Consider the following 20,630-nt stretch of genomic DNA (forward strand, 5'->3'; position numbering starts at 1 on the left):
GCGGTGCTTCAAATCGAAAGTAAACTCAAGCGTACGAGGAAATAAAATAAAATCAGACTTTTCTTCGTGCTGCCGTTGCACATTTGCTGACTTTCACGTTTTTGTTTTACTCATTTGAAAAAAAGTTTTCTGGCTGCCATGCCCAAAAGTTCCGTGTTGAAGATAAGCAGCGAAAATGCAGCTAGGGTAAGTTTTTGTTTTCATTTTAAACAAAGGAAAATGACCAGAAACTCGCCTGCAGAAAATGCCTACCATGTTTAGCATCACTAACGTGTTCTAATGAATGGATTCAGTGTTGCTGGCAATGGAAGCCATTAATTTGATGCAAAATGAAAGTAAAATGAGAAATGAGTCAGCAGTTCGTGAGGGTAAACGTTCAACAGTCTTCGATTTTCACTTATTTGTTATCTCTTACAGGTGGAAACCTTCCACCAGGCCATGTCAAATGAGGTTTGTTTCCGAAATGTGGTTCAGTTCCTCTTTTTTAAATATTACAAATCTAAAAAAAACTACAGGAAAAAATCTCCAAAGTTATGTCCTCAAGATGCAACATGACATTTTTCCTCTCTAGGCAAAAAATCTCTTCTCCACTGTCATTCCCTCCAAGATCCTCCAGATGGACGCTCTGCTCCAGGTCCAAAATCAAATCAATAAAAAACATTCTATTGCCAAGCAACATACACACGATAATCAAAGCTGGACTTTGACCGTCTAAAAAGTCCCATGTGATATATGAAAGCAGTCAAGTGATTACATGTTTCTTGTCAGGATGTCTGCGTGACAGACATGTCGTCGCTCAAAGCTCCACTGGACATCCCCATACCTGACCCACCCCCTGCCGATGAGGTGTCTACTCGGGAATTTTCTGACTTCTATTGACCATGATTCGTTTGAAATTTGCGCGTCAGTAATTTATGACACTTTGTTTCTGTTCTTTTGCACCATCGCATGAAGAATAAAGGCTTGCTTGATTATCAGGAAATGCTTAAAATGGATTTAAGACCCTACTGACACATATGCACATTTGTACCGCTAGAGGGAGCCCACTTACCACACTGAGAACCTCTTTGTTAATTCATGCCAATGTTCACAGCTTTGTCGTGGCCCTTTTATAAACCGTTTTGAAAAGGTACCGTTGCAGTAGTCCAGACGAGAAGGAATTTGGTAAAAGAACGAATGATGGTGGGTCCCTAATTGCTCATGTGACTTTGTGACAGGACATGGAGACGAATGAGGACGAAGAGAAGAAGAAGAAAAAAAGTCAAGTATTGTTGATGCTTACTGTGGTGCAGGGATTTGGTTGTGATGTCATGGAGCTTGAGCCCTCTGCTTGTTCCCACAGAGCCCATATGCGGCTTCATCAAGTCCCACGAGATCATCTTGGCGCTGGTGGGCAGATTGAAACCCGAGATTGTCAGCCTGCGAGAGACCATCATCACCGTAAGCTTGCTGGCGACATGTCTGCTTGGAGTATTCCCCACACGCTTCGGCTTGGGCGCGACTTCCGTCTGTGTATTTACAGGTCACAAGCTGGATTCAGCACCTCATCCCCAAAATTGAAGATGGTAATGACTTTGGCGTCGCCATTCAGGTACGTTTTAACCTGTGTGCTTTTCAGATTTGAGCTGTATTACATACTGTGACATCACAGCTTGTTAAAATGTCACCACACGCCAAGTTTCTCATTTTGTTGGCTTGCAGGAGAAAATCTTGGAGAGAATCGCTGCAGTCAAAACAAAAGTAGAAGGCTTTCAGACGAACCTCAACAAGTAGGTGGTGAGGCGTGAAAACAAGAAACTGTGCCAAATCGCCAATTGTGATCTGATTTAGGTACTTGCTGGAGAGGGGAGACGCTGTGGCCAAAGCATCCAAAGACACTCACGTGGTGAGTTGGAAAACCTTGTGACAGTTTTTTGGGGGGGGGGTTTCGGGAGCACAGAGGTGGACTTGTTTTCTTTCCAGATGGACTACCGCTCGCTGGTCCATGACAAGGACGTGGCCATCTACTCCGACATCCGAATGATCGTCCTGGACTTGCGTAGCTTCTATGTGAGTGGAGGAAAGGAAAAAAAATAGTTTAGCAATTAACGTGTCTTACACCGCTTTCCTTCCTTTAAGGTGGAACTGTACGACATGATCAGCAAGAACATGGACAAGGTGACCAATCCCAAAGGCGAGGAGAAGCCGTCCATGTACTGAAACAGGCAACCCATGAGTAGATTTTTTTTTTTTTTGCTCTCAGATAAACTGGGTTAAACACTGAAGTAATCAATAAAAGAGTATCATTTTGTGTGTGTGTGTGCGCACTTCATGTTGCACTTTTTATTGTCAAACCAAGAAGCTTTTTACAAAAAGTGCCCTTCCACCCTGAAGAACAAGAAGTAACAACAAAAAATTCAAAAATAAAACAAAACTGCTCCAACAGATGCCGGTCTTAAACTTCCGGGCCTTCTCCGCCTGGGATGAGCTGCACAGGAAACACGATCTTTATTTTCATCTTTTATACTGATGACACATTGAGTTGTCACACGGGGCAGTTCCTTACCATGGTGATGTTGTTGCCATTGAGCAAGATCTGGTCCAGTTTGGTGATCCTGCGACCCTCTGGTGTTAGTTCACTAAAGCACGAGAACATGCGCCATTAATGAACAAGAAACATCTGACAGAAGACTTGAAGCAGGAAAAAATATATACAACTTACAATTCAGTCACATCCTCGAGGACCATGTCTTAAGCGCAACAAGTTATGGAATCTCCACCATGACCAGGAAAACAACATGTATCATGAACAGATACAGTCCCAGATACTCAAAATCAAGTGACTCTGACTTGGGTGTACAACGTGATCGGGACATTCCTAATACACAGGTTTGCTTTTTAGGATACTGACAAAGTCATCGAAGCCCAGCAAAGTGCCGACGATTTCTTTGTCCGTCTTCATGACAATGTGGATGCGAGAACCGATGCACTTGTCCACAAGCTCTGAAACACCCAAAAACATACATTTGCATACATAGAAATACAAACAAAAAAAGATAAAATTGCCCAGCCGTAGGACAGGATATATTCAATAGATGAACAAAATTGTGTTTATTTACTGAGTATGAAAAACTCTTGCCCAGTAATTATATACAAACGTGGCTTATGAATGGACAGAACTGTGGTCGTCATTTCTACTTACAAAATTCAGGACACGTGGATTGGTGTGCAAATGCAATTAATTCAAATGTGTCGCCATGCTGTGTTGTATTTAGTGGTACAACAGTTAGCTTTAACACATATCCACTTTTCTACATCATACTCTAAAAATTCTCTTTTAAAAAATGAAATGTTAACACCACGCGGAAGAGCTACGCCGCTTACATGAGCTGTATAATGTTATTATCATCTGTTCAAGTGAGGCGAATTTTAGTGTGCTCAGGGTCATTTGTCCAATCTAATAATGTTGGAATATATGTATTTTTAATAATTCTTCAAATGTACAAACCCAACGGGAGCAACTGAGAAGGATTCGTCGCTTGATTTGCCGCCATGTTTGATGAAAGCATCCAGACAGAAGCAATTGAAAGCCGCAAACCAGACCAAAGGCGTCGAGCCCCGACCTCAAGGATGTTTTCTTGTCAAATGCGAATGTGAATTAAAACAATAAATGTTACTTTGAATCGACGGGTGCGTTCGATTCAATTTATGTTGAAAAAAGGGTGCTCAAACAGAAGGACTCACATCGATGAGTAACACGTGACGCTGCAATTTGTTGTGGTAAAACATGACGTAATCATTTACTTTCAAAGAGTACAGAGTCCAAGTCAAGAGGGTTTTCTGATACAGTACTGACAAAATGGTGGTCCCCGGTCTGTCGTTTGCGACGGATATCCGGCTACCAAACACTAAACAAATCCATAAGAACTGCTGGGTAGATCCAGTACACACTTTATAACGTATCCTCAAAGCGTGAACAATGTACACATTAACACAGTCATAATTGTCTGCTGTGGTCGTTTTTATTCATCCTATGAGGTTTAGTGGGTGTAGCCGGAAATGACTGGCAATGCCTGCCTTTATTGAATTTTGTTCTCTGCTCGCTCTGATCAGGCGGAAGTGAGAATCAGTTCTACGGTACTGTGCTGACACCGTTTCATTCCGTTGTGGGCTGACTGGATTAAACCGCGGCTCCATCAGTGCTGTGTTCAAGCCCCACGAGTGGGAGCCCGGATTGGAGCGTATGGAGCCGCAGGACGTGGACGAGCCACGGGGGCCGGTGCTCCACATCGTGGTGGTCGGCTTTCACCACAAGAAGGGCTGCCAGGTCCGTCAACCTTCTGCTGCTGCATACCACGATAGCAACATGCTAACAGCTACATTACGACCATACGAAAGAAGGCAGGCGCGATGATGATGATGATAATGATCATGATGATGCATCGGCTGTTTTCTGGTGGTTACGTAATGTCCTGCACATCTTCCCAGCTGTTGCTCCAGTTGTTGTTGCACAAAAGACAACAGCAACATCCCAAAGTAGGGTTTAAATGGGTTGCGATTTCAAAGTAGAGCTTCAAGTAATGGTTACGGTTTCAACACTGGAATAGGGTTTCAACCATGGGTGTCGATGTGGGATGCATATTTTAAAGTAGGGTTTCAAGTCTGGATTGGAGCGTCCATTTGGGGTTTCAAACCAAGGTCAGAGTTTGAAAGCAGCGTTAGGATTTTGGTTTCCTGTCAGATTATCTTGCTGGTGCTCTGTTGTCATCTTTGTTGGTGGGGAGCCAAACCTGCTGTTGTGCTTTGATTGAGCTCGTACACAAAACCTGTTCTGCAAACCAACACCTGTTAGGCACGTTGCCATTTTGTCTTTTTCACATGACAAAAGGAGCACGCGTTTGCGATGGAAGCGCGTGACTCCACCAACAGGCTCTCCTCCTTCCATAGTCTGCCACTTGTACGGTTACACATCCTAAGTATGCAACTAGTATTACTACTCTATGACATTTCTGCCCACTCGAAGTGCGATTGCATGTTGCCAGTGAGGCAAAACTGTGGGCTACGAGTATACCTAATGAAGTACTAGAATCATAAATGTTTACTAGTACAGTTTTGTCACGTCGCTACTTGCGGTATCTACCTTTTGTTTCTGTCCGACATCAGGTGGAGTTTTCGTACCCCCCGCTGATGCCGCACGAGGGTCACGATAGCAACGTGCTGCCCGAGGAGTGGAAGTACCTCCCGTTCCTGGCGCTGCCCGACGGAGCGCACAACTACCTGGAAGGTACGATTGCACCTGCTGTGGAAAGCTAAATTTCGCCTCCTGTGTCAAACAAACATGCCCGCCCCTCACAGGTGAATTTTGTATTTTCTGTCCCGCAGATACGGTCTACTTCCATCTCCCCCCGCTTGGCAGAGACACCAAGTGCGTCTACGGTGTGTCCTGCTACCGGCAGATCGAGGCCAAGGTCCGTCACTTCGTCCGGTCATGCTAAGTTGCCACGGTGACGATGTGACAGCCATCCTTTGATTGAGAGTGCGCCAATTGCTGAAATTTTTTTTGGTGTCGTTCCCATCGTCAGGCGCTGAAGGTCCGACAGGCCGACGTGACCCGGGAAACGGTGCAGAAGAGCGTCTGCGTGCTGAGCCGGGTGGTGAGGCACACCGCTCACGTTATGCTACGTCGCTAATGAAAAGGCGTGAACTCCAGCGCCCAAGTCCACCAAAAAAATTTTCCACAGCTAAGTTGTTTGTCGTTTGCAGCCTCTGTTCGGTCTTGTCCAAGCCAAACTGCAGCTCATCACACACGCTTACTTTGAGGAGAAAGACTTCTCTCAAATTTCCATCCTGAAGGTGAGAAAGCATCTTCCGCTTCACGCATGCGGACGCCACTCACCTTTTAATTGGCTTTTTCCGCAGGAACTTTATGAGCACATGAACGGCTCCTTGAGGGGCTCCGCTCTGGACGGCTCGCAGGTCTTCCTCGGTATGTCCTTGTCAGATGCAAATGTCCACGTCGGCTCTTCTTTGTGCCTTTGGTGATGAGCTTTTTCGTCTCTCTGCAGGCTTATCTCCGCGAGATCTCATCCTGCACTTCAGACACAAGGTAGAAGATGAAGGAGCATGCGCAAAATGTGGACGTATGGGCAATAGCGCATGAAGTGGAAAAAAATGTACAAATGGGACAAAAGTTTTGGGATGCCTATGGAACATGAAGTGAAAAATGTCCAATTTGGACATTAAATATTGTGACACCTTGTCCATTGGGTTAAAAAACAAAAACACACCCAACTAGCTGAATGTCCAAATCTAAAGAAATCATCTTCCATCCCCACAGGTTCTCATCCTTGTCAAGCTCATCCTGCTGGAGAAGAAGGTGTCATCAAGCACACACATACACAGTCTACTTCCTGTCTGTGTCGCTGCTTTGTGACTGACGACCGGTCACCTCCATAGGTCCTCTTCTACGTGTCGCCCGTCAGCAGACTCGTGGGAACGCTGATGACAGTCCTGTCGTTGTTCCCAGGTGCGTAATGCGCAAAGAGCGGCCACTTCATTAGGTACGGCATTCACCACCGCGCGTGCGTGCGTGCGTGCAGGCATGATGGAGCACGGCCTGGTGGAGTCTTCGCACTACCAGCCCAAGAGCAGCCCGTCGGAGGACCCGAACCTAGCGGCGAGCGTCTCGGGGGCCGAGGAGTTTGAGGCGGTGTCCGCCTCGGAGCTGCCGCGGGGCGATGGGGACGCCCGGGGGTCGCCCTCCAGCAACGGCGCCGAGCCTCTCCGCAAGCCGCCCTCCCGCGCATCCCCTGAGTCATCGGAGAGCGACTGGGAGACGTTGGATCCCGGCGTGCTGGACGAGGGGGCGGAGGGCAAGGCGCCGGCCGTGCCCATCACGGTGCAGCCACTCGGGGGGCAGGGCGCCGTCGCACAGGGGCTGCTGTCCGGTCTGGAGGAGGACCAGTACGGCATGCCGCTTGCCATCTTCACCAAAGTAAATGCACATTGGCTGAATCGCGTTTACGTGCTTACTAATCCCTCTTCGTGCGTGGCGACATGCGGACGAGGGGTGAAAGTGCCAAATTTCGGGAGAGAAGCCACGTACACCCTGGATGGGTTGCCAGCCAGTCACAGGGCACATGTAAACAAACAACGGATTGGTCGCCAGTCAGTGTCAGGCAACATATAGATAAACCCTGAACTGGTTACTGCCAGTCGATGTGAGTACACAAATCCACATAGGAAGGCCTGGGGACAGATTCTAACCCAGAACCTTGACACAGTTCAGCAGACATGCTCACCACTCGTCCAGTGTGCTGCGGTGATGAGAAGCAAAACGCTTCTTCCCATTGTGATGGCACTGTGCCTCACAAAGCGTCCGACCTTGCGCACAGGGTTACCTGTGTCTCCCGTACATGGCGCTGCAGCAGCACCACCTTCTGTCCGACGTGTCGGTGCGCGGCTTTGTCGCCGGAGCTACCAACGTCCTCTTCCGTCAGCAGAGGCACCTAAGCGATGCCGTGGTGGAGGTCGAGGAGGTGAGCGAAGATGGAAAATTGTCAGAGCGTTTGTTCCCTCTCCGAATGGAATCTCTCAAGCGGCTTCCCGTAGGCCAGCATCCAGATCCACGACGGCGAGTTGCGCAAAGTTTTGGGCCTGACCACGGCCGACCTGCGCTTTGCCGACTACCTGCTGAAGCATGTGACGGAGAACCGAGATGACGTCTTCCTGGACGGGACCGGCTGGGAGGGCGGCGACGAGTGGATCCGGGCACAGTTCGCGGTCTACCTCCACGCCCTGCTGGCGTCCTGCTTGCAAGAAGGTGCGAGGAGTCACGTTCACACCTCAGTCGCCCTCTGGGAATGCCGCCAAAAATCGCAGTTGTACAAGACAATGCGAGAGGAGCACATTTTTGGGGAAATGCATGAATACAATTTGAAAGAAATGCAAATTGCAGTTGTCAACATTCCCACACGTTTTTTTGTGGCAGATAACGAGAGGCTGCTGGCGGATTACAGCACCCCCTTCATCACCAGCTGGAAGGTCACGCACAACTACCGCCTGTGGCACAGCAACAAGCATGCCGCCATGGCCGCCGTCACGCCGGGGTAACGCCGCCTTGTCCTTTTGGCATCAAATGCCTGATTTCCCGCCCACTTACTAAAAGCTAGTTTCTATCTTTATTTATTTGCTGTTTTGGTTTCTTGTCTAATATAAAAGTTGCACTTGGCTGCCAAGGAACTGTTTAAGGGAGAAGAGCCCATACACCATTCACCTTATCGAAATATGCTTTGCTGCCATCTTGTGGCATCCATAAGCAATTACGAATCTTTGTCGGGGCTGGGTGGGGCGTTGATGACAAAGTAAAAAAAAATAAAAGATAAAATGTTTTAATGATCCAGTCTTACCTTGTTCTCTCCAACAAACTTCGTGTGCTGCAGACATCCGTTCCAGGGACAGTACAGCGTCGCCGATGTTAAACTGCGTCTGACACAGTGAGTCCCGCACGCTTGCGGCTCAACAGCAGCTTAAAAAAAAAAAAAAAGTTGTACCATAATTGTATTGAAATAATTGGTTGCCCATAATTGGAAAACTGAGAAAACATTTTCTTTTGCTTGTGTGCAGCTCTGTGAACAACAGCGAGCGCGGCAAGAAGATCGGCAATGCCATGATGACCACCAGCAGGAGTGTGGTCCAAACCGGGAAGGCCGTCGGTGAGAAAGCACAAACATTTACAGAGTGTAGTTAACTGTCAAATTAAACATCACACAGACACCAATCCGCGTTGTGAGTTTAAAACAAAGCAAAGTACATTAGATCTATTTTATGTCTGCATGACTGTATAACACACTGCTGCCTCTTGTGGCCAAGGCAGGCACTACATAAATTTGGATTGCACGATTTGACAATTTTAATGAGCAAAATTCACTTTAAAAATAAACTTCACTTGACTCACCGATTGGCTGATGACTGGCCATCCACCATCTTGTGGTCTCAGGTCAGTCAGTGGGCGGAGCTTTCACCAGCGCCAAGTCAGCCATGTCGTCCTGGTTCTCCACCCTGGCCCAGCCCGCTGCCGCATCCCACACGGAGACTGCCGCTGACCAGGCTCAACCGTGACCCCGCTCGTGTCAGGTTGGTCCCCTAACGGAACACCCCCCCGCCCCCCACCACTGCTACCAGAGACTTGACCCTCTTGGCAACAAAGTGGCGCCGACGTGATTGCACTGTTCACATCACTGCTGTTTTGGATCGCTGGAGTACCTTCAGTGAAGCACGACGGACGCTGTCAATTTTGATGCCATCCGCATTTACCACGACACCAGTCCAGCTGTCATGACACTGTGGTTGCTTTGGTAACAGCATGGTTACTTTGGGTCAGGTGTTGGGCGGAGATATTGTGCTGCTGAATCAAAATGGGGAAATATCAACATTTTGGGGATATTTTTTAGTCACAAAAGACAAACCAATTCACTGTTGACTGAGCAAAGGTTACGACCTTAGCAAGTTGCAGTTTATGCACACACTTTTAAAGCGGTTTTATAATGCTCAAGTTCCCCTTATATAAAATATTTAGGCTATCGACGTGCTTATTTCAACTGATCAGTAACAGGTAATTTTGGGATTTTCAAGACCATAGAAATCTATTCTAGAAGGCTCTTTTAGCTGAAATACACCAGGAAGTAAGACATTTTGAGACATAAAAGGTTTTTCCGTGAATAATACTTCCGACAATCTAAAAAAAATAATAATTAAAAAGCCAATGCTGTTACTTGAACAGGCACATTGTCATGACAATTATCCTTGTGTATAATTCAACTTCCTGAATGAAAACTGACAACCTTCACCTGCTTGTCACATTCTTCCTTTTCTACTTTCATTGGTCTTATTTATTTGTCGTGTATGAATTTCAATCAAATATCGACACGTTTTGTCTGCACGCTGGAGAAATGGATGTTTGCAGACTTGTCCTGTAAAAAATAAATCATTTTATGCTTTGCGACAAATCCATTCCATTCGACGAAAATGAGAAACTCTTTTCGATTATACTTTAATAAATTATAGTTCAGAGGGGAAACAGTGCCAACGGAATACGATGCAGCCAAACATGCTCCAAACGTCCGCCATGAAGCACCTGTGCTCATGGAGTTTAAGATCTCACCACGCCAGACTCCTGCTAGTGGTTGCCAAGGGCTGGTTTCCAGGGCAACAAGCTCCCAGGCCCGCTTAATGAACGAGGACCGACTTCCAGCCACAGTCACACTACAGTAATGTCTAATTTTCATTAAAAAAACCAAACAAACCACTAATACAAAATAGAACTGGTTGTCGTTTCCCCCCCGCCCCCTCCCCAAACTGTAACACATGTTTTAAACATATGAAAAATAGATATTTATCATACTTCAGCAGCTTAGAAATGAGAACTGCTAAGAAGAGGCGTCTGTGTCTGTGTTACCAATGACGATCACCAGCATAGCGTGAGGCGTTAATCGATGGTTGTGTGGAAGGCCCCAGGTGCAGTGGGCGTAGCCAAGGGCAGAGTGGGCGAGCGACTGGACCCGCAGTCGCCCTTGTTGCCCACAACCAAGAGAGGCAAGGGGGGTGGGGGGGTATCTACAGTCTCCCTGCCCCTGTACTGCCATAATAAGCCTTTTTTTTTAATTTTCTTTGTTGTCCGGAAAGTTGCTTGATTAAATTAATCCCGAGGTCACTCTCAGCTCCTCTGAAGAGATTGTCCAATCACGGTCGGAGGACGGGGGATCGAAAAGGGGCGGGGTAAGTGTTGAAGCACCCAGAGATGAGCCAGCCAACCAATTTTGGATCCCACTTGGCGCCTATCTCAGCTGATTTTTGGGCGAGAGGCAATTGCAGGGCGCAGAACACGACTCCCAAAAAGTTATGCAATTATTTTGGGGGGGGCTTTTCGGCTTCCACTACCTCTGTGTAAAGCTGCCGATGGCACTATAAATTCAGTGGCCACTGATCTTAAGAGTGTTATCAGCAGGTTGCAACAGAGTCGAGAAGTCGCTCAAAGCCAGGAAAGAGAACCTCGCCTTTATTCACTGAAAAATTGGGATGGTGAAGTGTTGATTTGGCACCACCTTAATGTAATAAGTATTTCGAGTTGCATTTAGTCATAAGTAGTGCTTTGCTACCCTGTTATGGCATCCCGAGGCAACAAGTGGACAGTTGCTATGCACGGCAGGGCTCGGTCCCAATTCTCTGTATCCCAAACCTTTTTTTGTGGGTCGTGTTTGAAGAGAAAAAGTGACGGGAAACTCTCACTCGCACGTTTGGCCAATTGAGCTGACATGGTGCATGGTTGCATGATTTTGGAATGTGGGAGCAAGCCGGAGTACCCGCAGAAAACAAACAAACCCATGCAAGCACGGGGAGAACATGCAAACTCCACGCAGCAAACCAAGAGATTTGAATCCTTCAGCCTGGGAACCGCGAGGGCAAACGTGTTTGAACAGACCACCCCTCGCCCCCCCCCCCCCCCCCCACCACGTTATGAGCTCAAGAAGAAAAGAAGTTTGCAAGGTTAGTACGCCCATTATGTTTGGAGCCAACGTCCCCGAGCGGCAGATTCTGCGTCCTTTCGAGGGTTCACACACCCCGCACCCCCAGCTGGCTCACCAGGGGGGTGCCTGAGAGCTATACGAGGGGGAGGGACACCAGCTCCCCATCCATGTTGAACTCCTCGGCGCCGTCGGGCGAGAAGAGGTAGGCGGGCGGCTTCCACGGGGACTCCTCCAGGCAGGATGGGTACAGCTTGCCCACAGTGCAGTGGAAGCCGGTGCCCAGTTCCCAGAGCACGCGCTCCGACACGGGCTGCCGCAGGTACCAGCGGTCCAGCTCCACCTCGTACTTGTAGATGGCGTACTTGGGCCGGTCGGTCATGTGCGTCTCGCGCTTAAAGATGCACAGCCCGTCGAGCAGCACCACGGCGTGCACGCTGGGGTCCGAGTAGGGCTTGGCGGGGATATTGGCGGCCTGGCGCCACTCGTTCTTGTTGATGTCGTAGATCTCCACGTCCAGCGAGGAGGCGTCGGGCGGCGGGCACGCGCCGCGAGCCGAGCTGCCCCTCACGTGCAGGCCGCCCAGGTAGAAGATGAGGTCCCCGAAGGCGGCGGCCGAGGCGTAGCAGCGGCTGGTTTTGCGAACGGCCATCTCCACCCAGGCGTCGGCACGCGGCAGGTAGCAGTACATGAGGTCGAGGGTCAGCACGTAGATGCAGTCGTGCGCCACCACGCACGTGCTCCAGCTCCACGCCAGCGGCAGCGGGCTCACCATACTCCACTCGTCCTTCACGCGGTCGTAGCGCTCCACCGTGCGCCGGTTGAGCTCGCCGCCGACGTTGTCTCCGCCCACGGCGTAGATGCAGCCGTCGCAGTAGACCAGCGAGGGCTTGAGGCGGGCGCACAGCATGGGCGTCTTGGCCACCCAGGTGTTCTGCTGGGCGTCCAGCCAGAAGAAGCTGTCCACCGCCACCTGCAGGCCGCCGCCGCCGCGGCTAAAGGCGTTCTCCAGCACCACCTCGCCGCCGGCGATGAACACGTCGTTGTCGGGGGTGACCAGCGTGCCCACCTTCTGCAGGTTTCGCGGCGGGTTGCGCAGCTTGTAGACCTTCTCGGCCTGCGGGCTGTAGCACACCATGGCGGGCACCAGCGGCATTATCACGTTCATGACCGGCATCTCGGACAGCGCCTCCACGAAGATCAGCATCTCCTCCTTGGTCATGCCCAGGCGCGGCTTGAAGAACTTGGGCATGGACTTGTAGAGGCCCTGCACCACCACCGACTTGTCGTTGGGCGGCAGGCCCCGGAACCAGGCCCGCTGCGTCACCTCGGAGAGCGCGTCGATGCGGATCTGGCTGAGCACCGACGACAGGTGCTGCGAGCGCGCCTCCATGTTGTACTCCAGCCACAGCATGGCCGCCTCTCGCACGGTCTCCTCCTTCTCCACGTTGAGGTTGTCGCTGCTCAGCACGTCCAGCAGCAGCTCGTGCGACAGCTGCAGGAAGGCGTCCTGCCGGTACACCATGGGGAACTTGTGCTCCACCATGCGCTTGGCGCTCTGCTTCAGCTCGCTGCAGCTGAACAGGTCGCCGATGCTCAGCATGCGCACGCAGTTCTCGGGGTTGATCTTCTTCACCAGGTAATCGCGGCACTGCAGCAGGGCGTCCTCCACCTGGACGGACATTAGCGAAACAGATGCCCACGGGATTTTATTTTTTATTTTTTTCAGCCCCAATAACATTTTATACAAGCGTACGTCAGCTTGCCAGCTGACCTGCAGAAAGCAAGCGGTCTCGTAGAGCGGCTCCACGGTGCTGTCGCTGATGGCCAGGTGGCCTGTGTAGGCGTACGTGATGATGATCTGCAGCGTGGCGGCGTCCACGTTCCTCAGGTGCACGTGCGTCTGCTTGCTCTCGCTCAGGCCGCCCATGAACATCGCCCTGCGCGCACGCCGCCGCCACCAATCAGGGGGTTTCCCCGCATGTAAAACTTGAGGGGGGGGGGGGCGCACACTAACTGACCTGAAGTAGGAGCTGCACGCAGCCAACACCATCTTGTGGCACGGGAACTCAGTGTCGTCCACCAGCAGCACCACGTCCGTCAGCAGCTTCTGCTCGTAGAAGAACTTGAGCTGCTCCAGCAGGGAGACGGCGTAGTCCGCATTGACCGGCCGGCGCTCTCCCAGACCCGACATGGTCGCATCACACGAATCGCGCCCCAGTTTTGAAGAGTTCGCGCGGCCGGCTGAGCCGGGCTCGATACCACCAGAAGAAAAACCTTAGACCTCTGAGGGATTCTGGGACAAGGAGGGAGGGAGGGAGGGGGATCGACAGCTCCTCTGGTCCAAGTGGAGTCACCCGGCTGCTCCTTGGCGAGGAGGCGAAGGGCAAGCTTGGGTGCTCCGGAGGAAGCGTCACAACACAACTACATCAGCAGCGGCCTGCGGGAGACGGAAGACAAGGAGCGCAGCTGGGATGAGTCAGACGTCCGGCGGAAAAGACGATGACAAACACCCCTGAGGTTTATTGTTGTGTTCATCTAAACAGTGCTCCACTTGTATCACTGCTGATACTGTTACCCAGGAATGAATGGAAAGTCACCAGCAACTCGAAGGCAAACAAAGAGAATCCTGTGTTCACTTCCACTATAAATGACGAGCTGTGACTTCCATCAATCAAGCGTCTTATCTTTCCCCATTGAAATCAACCCAAATGCCCTGAATGCAGTCCAGCCTAAAAACAACAAACTCAAAAGTGTTCATCGCAGAACAATTGCACTCAATATGAGACTTTATCAAAACATTAAACAACATAAAATAACGAATCCCATTTTTTGTCACACGTTCTCCTTCAATTGTGCTGCTTCTTCTGGTGTGCTTGGATATACGGTATTGGAGGGTCAGCTCCTCTGTGCTTCTCAGCACGTCACTAATATTACTTGCTTTTCCAGAGGATAAAGACCATATACCAGTCAGTATAATATTAGCTTTCTACAAATGAGCCACCCATTTATCTTGCACATGTCAAGTATCATTTTGTCACCTTTACATGTGCCCGGCAGCTGTAAATAACAACCTCTATTCACCTATTCGATGACCACCCAACGGCTTGCTGACATAGATGACATCTATCTACCTTTTTATACTCATTGCTTCCCGGCTCAAATATGAATTACAGCCTGGGGAAAATATGCATGTTTCGGGGATGTGGGAGGGGAGCCCACGCAAGCGAGAAATGTTGGGAGATCCAAACTCTCCACAGGAAGGAAAGATTCAAACACAGGCCGGAAACTTAGAACAAAAGGGACCGACGTGCTCAACACTCGATCACCATGCCGCCTATTCTGGGGGTGTTTTTCTAAACGACAACAATCCGTTGCGGGGTGTGGTGTCTTGCAAACGCTAACAGCTAATCAGGATTGGGTGATACGAGCATGCCACCCTTCTCATTGCGTTTTATTTGGCGTAATTTTAATTCCAGCCCGAAAAAGTTGACAAACGGCAAAATCGTGTTTCGTGTTCGTTACAAGTGACGTTTCCGGTCATCACATTTTGAAAGGAACCTTACGGTGTGCTAAACGGAGGTTAGCTCGTCATCACCCCAATGTCCAAACATAAAAATGGTCTCCTCTTCATTAACACATTACACTGTTACTTAACACACTCTTCTCACAGTCTACTCGACAAATCACCCCCCCGGGGAGCCGGGAGTCGAGCGCCCTCGCCTTTTGATCGAGCGCACGTCTAAATCAGTCCGCCTCCATGAAATGTTCCGTACGCGGCTCAAGTAACATTAGCAACGCCGCGGCCAATTAGTTAGTAGCTTTGGCTCTCAGTCTACGCGCCATCAACCATGCCGCCGCAAACCAAAATCAAATGTCTCCAGAATAGAGTCAAACGTGTCAAATATCTCCATAGAAAGACAAAAAAAAACCAAACAAAGACGGTGGCCATTGCGAGTCAACGACACGGGTAGGCTAACGGCAAGCTAAACGCTCGTCTGGTTCTTCCTCCTCCCGGACGCCTCAAACACGAAGCAAGAATGCTTTTCTCACGCTCGTTTGATGATGACTCCAAGCGACGAGAGGTCACGAAGTGGTTTCTTGCCAACGGGAGGTGTAGAACGTAGTCCAAAAGATAAGTTTCGATGGTAAATAAGTGTGTTCGGTTGAACCGAGATGACAGCCTTCCAGCGCATTTTCAAGCGCCTGAAAGCACCCAGTCGCGGAGGCCGAAGGAGGACAACACTGCGCATGCGTAGAAAACTCACTATTTTACCGGAACCGCATTCGTTATTTTCACCTCACTTAAATGTGTAAAATGACACAACCGCCCTAATAAGACGTTCTTAGTGCTATACCACCACTCCAACTGTTTGTTTGTTTATTTGTTTGTTTGTTTCTTCATTTATTAATTCATTCATTCATTCATTTCCGACATCCGCCATGTCGGCGAAAGCAAACTGCGCATGCCTGTAAAACTGTCCCACTGAATTCAGTAACCACATTCATTTGTTTTTTTTAATTTTAATTTGTTCGCCGCGTAAACGTTTGAACCAATCAAACCGTCATACACAAGGCCAGTATATATTTGTCATTCATTTATGGATTTATTTATTCCTTTATTACTCCGTCCGAGCGGCTAAGCTTAATGCGCATGCGTGTAAAACTGTCTATGATTTTTTTAAAATATATATTTCGCATATATTTACAGTAATATGAGAAATGTATAAAATACGAAATTCATCTTATTCATAGATTTGTAAACCTTGAGTATTCACCAAAAATATAAAGGAAAGCAATTAGGACTGTCATTAGTCTAACATCCGCATATCTGCATTAGTTATTGTTTTCAATTAATTTAAACCTTTTAACTGTCCACGTTGTTACACACACAGCCACACAAAACGCGCCTGTCTGTCTACTTATTAATTACACACAAGGCACGTTTTTTTTTTGTCACACCACCATTTTGTCGCAGTCTTGTCTGTTTTTGATTTTATTGGTTTGTCTCCTGATCCATTGAGGACCAGTATTCCTATATTGCTGCAGCCAGGTGCCGGTTGTTGAACTAATTACAAGTTTTTAGTCAGTTCAAGTTCTCGGTGACTTGTTAAACGATTCGGACACTAAGTTTGAAAGCTTGTTGCTGCTTATTTGTCGGCCGTTGTGCTTCTGTGGGTTTTTTTTTTTAATTTCGGACGGCCCGAGTGTAAGGAAAGAAAGGACGGAAGACATGGAAGGTAAGGAATTGTTTATTAAGTCGCGTCCCGTCAATTGCTGTTATCTTTTCTTCTGTTTTTCAATCTTCCTATGCATCTGCACCCTTGCACACATCTACTTGAAAACACGAAAGTCTGTGGAGTCACACGTTGTCACATGGGCGAGGCCTAGGGCCTAGACTCGGGGATGAAAAGAGTTGCAACCATGAGTACAAAAGTATTTAATTGTCAATTACGGTTCCCGTTTTCTTTTAGGGGGGGAATTGGGGTTGCTCTCTTTGTTTTTATTTCATTAACTTGCGCAGTGCTTGTATTGAAAAGCAAAAAAAAACGCCAACCCAAGCTAATCAAAACAACGCACCTCCATAGTTTTGCTACTGTTGTGAACCGATCAACAAAAATGCTAACCTAGCAAATGATTGCACCTGAAAAACTATATTTTACAGGCATGTTTTAAGACCATACTCCCCCCCCCCCCCCGATTAAATATGAATTTTGAATCTTTAAATCTGAAAAAATATATATTTAAATTCAATGTATTGGTGACAGATCATTCTTGGTGCTAACATCGAACTATTCTCTTTACTAAGTCGGTGGATGAGGAAATGAGGAAGAGAGAATCTGTTGCAGTTGTTGTTCATGCTCCCTGGCTCGCGTTCCTCCATGTTGTGCTGTTCCTTTTTAATGGCTTTCGATCAAGATCCCAACCGCAGTGAACTGTATCTCTGGTATTAAGTCTGATTTCATTCCAGACGGAGGCAGGCCACCGTATTCCTGTGGCAACGGACAGCAGAGAGGTCATCACCCCAGACCTTTCTTCTATGTGCAGCCTCCCTCCCAACCTTACTACATTCATCAACACTGGCAGATGAACAACCCCTATAACCACTATGGCCTGCCTACAGGTGTCAAATTAGAAGACCTTTGCATTCGCAAGTCTCCAGATAGAAGTCCCCTGGACTTCTGTTATGGGGTTCCGTTATAAATGTATATATAAATAAATTTTGTGTTCAAATCTAGGCTTTCATTTCGGCCGTCCCTATATGACTCCTTACATGCCGTACCCGGGCTTCGTTGTCCCTCACTCCCCGTTGTATCCCATGGATTCCCGACGCATGTTTGAGCCTCGCTTCTACGCTCCCGCCTGGAACGACTCTCCTCGACCGCCACACCATCAGCAGTCTCACACCCGGCGAGAGATGGTCAGCTGCGAGGTCCAGACCGACCCCAGCGACGCCATCGGCAACCTGCTGGATTCCCTGGACAAGATCCAAACCACAGAGAGGGAGCTGGACTCTGGAATGGCGTCGCAGTCCTCCGGGATGTCCTCGGTCGAGGAGAAGAAAGCTCAAGAGCAAGGCGATGCTAACCTTATGTCAGCGGTGCCGGATGCGACTCGTTTAGAGTCTCCGACTGCGGCATTCAGTGACTCCACCACCGCTGTGTATGATGCCGAATCCAGCCACAGGAGCCTGGATGCCTCGAGCCCTCAGGCATGCTGGTCCGGAAGTTTGGAAGTGGAGCTGCCTCTCGACAGTTCTTCCCTTCACGAGGACGGTCCTGATCCTGAGCATCCAGCGTCGCTGGAGTTTTTCCTCGCTTGCGATAAGTCAGAAGTCACAGATATCCAGTCAGATATTCCGGTGGCTGATCACAGCACTCCCAAATGTGATGCCGACGACACCGTCAAGCGAGCAGATGCTGTCGGGCCCCAATCGCCTTCTGCGACTCTTTCGTCTGGGAAGCTGAAGGATGAAAAGAGTGGCTGCAAAACTTTGAGCCAAGTCGATAGAGATTACAAGATCCTTCAGATGCCTTTAGAAGGTGTTTTCACCTCAGAAGCGGGTTCACACGTCTCGCCCTCGGCTAGCCCGCCCTACTACTACCACCGCCACAGCCTCTCCATGCAGAGCACCCACGAGCGCTTGAGCGTCCTAAGCCCGTCCCTGGATGAGCTCTCCTCTCGGGATGAAATGTTTTCCACAGACCTAGAGGACGGGGATCTCTTCCCAAGGCAGGCCTACACGGGCGGAAGGCTAGCAGAAGTTGCGGAGCATGTGTGGCTTCCCTCCCCCAAGAGGCTAATGTGCGCCTGCTGCGGGAAAAATCTGCCCAAAGGCAGCGGTCGAAGCAAAGGCCACGGCGTCAAGGCGTATAGGGACGAGGCCGCCGACTCTGAGGAGGAATTCCGGTACGCAAGAGTGCCACCCAGAAAGCATTTCACCCCCAGGAAGCTTTCCTTGGGCCCCCAGAGGCAGCCTGCCAAGTCCTGGTACAAAAGGAGCCCCTACAAGGAGCCTGCGGACTCTCCGGACCCCGACCAGGGTTATGACGGCAAGCCTGTAGAGATGAGCGGCGGCGAGCTGCAGTGCGGAACCTGTCAGGGTGTGTGTCATCTCTCGGTATTATTAACATTGAATGGAAATGTATCACATTCAAGCATAAATATACACAATTTGCCGTGGTCGTTCACAGACAGATTCTGCAGAGAGGAGCACGGCGTGCCCGAGCAAAGCAAGAGGGCCGACGGCGGTGGAGGTGGAGGAGGCGTTCCCAGAAGATGGCAAGCGTCTCCTGTGCAGCGACAAGGTCCAAAGATGATGACTTGATGGTCATGTGCGACTTCAGCATTTAAGATAGAGCAGCAAATATGTACTTGGTGACCTGACGGCTTTCCGAATTCGGAAACACCTGGCAGGGACACCCGTGTTGGTTCAGGAAATCAAACCCAGAGGGGCTTTGGGCATTTAACTGCTTGGCATAGAATCAACATGGAGCAATGTCACCAATTGGCGTTTGATCGGCAGAATCGAGCGCTCCAAGGAAGGCAATGGCGCACCAAAGGCCCCGAGATGATGATGACGACAACGGCCGTAATGACGACGACAAAGAACTGCCGTTCTCGCACTGGGACAGAGGTTTGTTGTGGGGTTTTTTTCCCCTTTGTTTTTATTTTTTTGCTGCAATTTTCAATGTCTGACATTTGCTTCCAGGCGCCTTAGCGAGAGAACCGAAATGATTTCTCATGACTGACTTCTGTTGAATTGTAAGTTACCATCTTCAGAATGTGGATTATGAATATTATATGACAATGACTTCTCCCTCCACAGGTCCCCCTTGATGGTGTAAATGTTGGTGGATATTAAAAAAAAAAAAAGCATGAAATGTTTCTAGGGCACCAGGTGTAAATGCACTGCACAGAAAGCCTCTTTTTGCTGGCAAAAAAATTAAAAATACATTGCATGTTTCTGGATATCACAAAGAGGCAAGTGGGCTCAAAGGTTGTATTGCAGTTGATGATGTCACAGTTTGGGGCCAGTCCAATAAAATGTTGTCATAACCGACATTTTGTCTGCTCTTTATTACTCACGCAACGATTGACTCGTGGGTGTTTTGTATCCATTTAGAGATCTGTGGAGAGACGTGATATCTTGCATAGTTTGGTTTGTAAAGAAACCAGTTTACCAGAGTCACTTTTTGTACATACCAGACAAGTTGTCGTGTTACATTTTCGAGACCGTACACTACCTGGACACTTTATTTGATGGATTTGTAAAAAGTAAGCATCTGGAAATGCCCGTCCGTCCGTGATGCGAGCCGTCTGCTGGAGCCCATCCCAGCTGTCTTCGGACAGCAGGCGGAGTTCACCCTGAACTGGTCGCAGGGCACACATATTCAAACGGCCACTCGCAATCACACCTCGGGATGAAATACCGTCCAATCAACCTACCATTCATGTACCAGGAGAACATGCAAACCGCGCAGGAAGGCCGGATTCCGGATTCGAACCCTGAACCTCTGTACTGTCAAGCAGACGTGCTAACCACTGATCAACTGTAATGTACAATGCAACTTTTCATTCGTCCGCTTTTTTTCTACAGCGTGTATATTCATTTCGTGTCTAAGGTGA

General features: G+C 48.9%; 5 protein-coding genes across 5 annotated transcripts; 3 read left to right on the top strand and 2 right to left on the bottom strand.

Moving 5' to 3' along the window:
- Positions 1-5: 5 nt before the first annotated feature.
- On the top strand, positions 6-2,290 carry psme2 (proteasome activator subunit 2). Its single transcript, XM_086101814.1, has 11 exons — positions 6-186; positions 418-450; positions 572-634; positions 769-846; positions 1,218-1,260; positions 1,343-1,440; positions 1,523-1,591; positions 1,702-1,769; positions 1,831-1,885; positions 1,963-2,049; positions 2,119-2,290. The coding sequence occupies exons 1-11, from the start codon at positions 139-141 to the stop codon at positions 2,197-2,199; spliced, it is 723 nt and encodes a 240-aa protein (XP_085957940.1). The 5' UTR covers positions 6-138; the 3' UTR covers positions 2,200-2,290.
- On the bottom strand, positions 2,286-3,699 carry lsm5 (LSM5 homolog, U6 small nuclear RNA and mRNA degradation associated). Its single transcript, XM_086101818.1, has 5 exons — positions 3,488-3,699; positions 2,887-2,982; positions 2,702-2,729; positions 2,546-2,618; positions 2,286-2,467 (listed from the first exon to the last, which is right to left on the bottom strand). Exons 1-5 carry the CDS (start codon positions 3,546-3,548, stop codon positions 2,435-2,437), a joined length of 291 nt encoding a protein of 96 aa, XP_085957944.1. The 5' UTR covers positions 3,549-3,699; the 3' UTR covers positions 2,286-2,434.
- Positions 3,700-3,973: 274 nt separating this feature from the next.
- On the top strand, positions 3,974-9,826 carry avl9 (AVL9 homolog (S. cerevisiase)). The gene is made up of 16 exons (XM_086101820.1): positions 3,974-4,306; positions 5,143-5,263; positions 5,362-5,447; positions 5,562-5,633; positions 5,743-5,832; positions 5,899-5,965; positions 6,045-6,085; positions 6,317-6,355; positions 6,436-6,505; positions 6,579-6,973; positions 7,374-7,517; positions 7,591-7,801; positions 7,970-8,087; positions 8,421-8,474; positions 8,605-8,693; positions 8,978-9,826. The coding sequence occupies exons 1-16, from the start codon at positions 4,223-4,225 to the stop codon at positions 9,097-9,099; spliced, it is 1,803 nt and encodes a 600-aa protein (XP_085957946.1). The 5' UTR covers positions 3,974-4,222; the 3' UTR covers positions 9,100-9,826.
- Positions 9,827-11,481: 1,655 nt separating this feature from the next.
- Positions 11,482-15,695, bottom strand: kbtbd2 (kelch repeat and BTB (POZ) domain containing 2). Its single transcript, XM_086101819.1, has 4 exons — positions 15,555-15,695; positions 13,523-13,941; positions 13,276-13,441; positions 11,482-13,173 (listed from the first exon to the last, which is right to left on the bottom strand). The coding sequence occupies exons 2-4, from the start codon at positions 13,693-13,695 to the stop codon at positions 11,638-11,640; spliced, it is 1,875 nt and encodes a 624-aa protein (XP_085957945.1). The 5' UTR covers positions 13,696-13,941; positions 15,555-15,695; the 3' UTR covers positions 11,482-11,637.
- Positions 15,696-15,717: 22 nt separating this feature from the next.
- Positions 15,718-19,967, top strand: LOC147187000 (bucky ball-like). Its single transcript, XM_086101821.1, has 7 exons — positions 15,718-16,741; positions 17,473-17,625; positions 17,741-19,105; positions 19,196-19,309; positions 19,528-19,638; positions 19,714-19,766; positions 19,831-19,967. The coding sequence occupies exons 1-6, from the start codon at positions 16,735-16,737 to the stop codon at positions 19,737-19,739; spliced, it is 1,776 nt and encodes a 591-aa protein (XP_085957947.1). The 5' UTR covers positions 15,718-16,734; the 3' UTR covers positions 19,740-19,766; positions 19,831-19,967.
- Positions 19,968-20,630: the final 663 nt, after the last annotated feature.

Source organism: Hippocampus guttulatus, chromosome 21 (genome assembly GCF_054856545.1).
Source record: "Hippocampus guttulatus isolate MCC_2025c chromosome 21, RoL_Hgut_1.0, whole genome shotgun sequence".
Lineage (NCBI taxonomy): Eukaryota > Metazoa > Chordata > Actinopteri > Syngnathiformes > Syngnathidae > Hippocampus > Hippocampus guttulatus.

Bases quoted from the DNA above. Each gene is read 5' to 3' on its own strand.
- psme2 (XM_086101814.1), top strand. From the start codon at position 139: ATGCCCAAAAGTTCCGTGTTGAAGATAAGCAGCGAAAATGCAGCTAGG. The intron at 847-1,217 runs GTGTCTACTCGG...ACTTTGTGACAG, and splicing joins ACCCACCCCCTGCCGATGAG to GACATGGAGACGAATGAGGA. The intron at 1,261-1,342 runs GTCAAGTATTGT...TTGTTCCCACAG, and splicing joins AGAGAAGAAGAAGAAAAAAA to AGCCCATATGCGGCTTCATC.
- lsm5 (XM_086101818.1), bottom strand. From the start codon at position 3,548: ATGCTTTCATCAAACATGGCGGCAAATCAAGCGACGAATCCTTCTCAG. The intron at 2,983-3,487 runs GTTTGTACATTT...TGGGTGTTTCAG, and splicing joins TTCTCAGTTGCTCCCGTTGG to AGCTTGTGGACAAGTGCATC. The intron at 2,730-2,886 runs GTATCCTAAAAA...GTTGCGCTTAAG, and splicing joins GGGCTTCGATGACTTTGTCA to ACATGGTCCTCGAGGATGTG.
- avl9 (XM_086101820.1), top strand. From the start codon at position 4,223: ATGGAGCCGCAGGACGTGGACGAGCCACGGGGGCCGGTGCTCCACATC. The intron at 5,833-5,898 runs GTGAGAAAGCAT...CTTTTTCCGCAG, and splicing joins CTCAAATTTCCATCCTGAAG to GAACTTTATGAGCACATGAA. The intron at 7,518-7,590 runs GTGAGCGAAGAT...GGCTTCCCGTAG, and splicing joins CCGTGGTGGAGGTCGAGGAG to GCCAGCATCCAGATCCACGA.
- kbtbd2 (XM_086101819.1), bottom strand. From the start codon at position 13,695: ATGTCGGGTCTGGGAGAGCGCCGGCCGGTCAATGCGGACTACGCCGTC. The intron at 13,442-13,522 runs GTCAGTTAGTGT...GCGTGCGCGCAG, and splicing joins GCGTGCAGCTCCTACTTCAG to GGCGATGTTCATGGGCGGCC. The intron at 13,174-13,275 runs GTCAGCTGGCAA...ATGTCCGTCCAG, and splicing joins AGACCGCTTGCTTTCTGCAG to GTGGAGGACGCCCTGCTGCA.
- LOC147187000 (XM_086101821.1), top strand. The intron at 17,626-17,740 runs GTGTCAAATTAG...GTTCAAATCTAG, and splicing joins CCACTATGGCCTGCCTACAG to GCTTTCATTTCGGCCGTCCC. The intron at 19,310-19,527 runs GTCCAAAGATGA...TTTGATCGGCAG, and splicing joins GTCTCCTGTGCAGCGACAAG to AATCGAGCGCTCCAAGGAAG.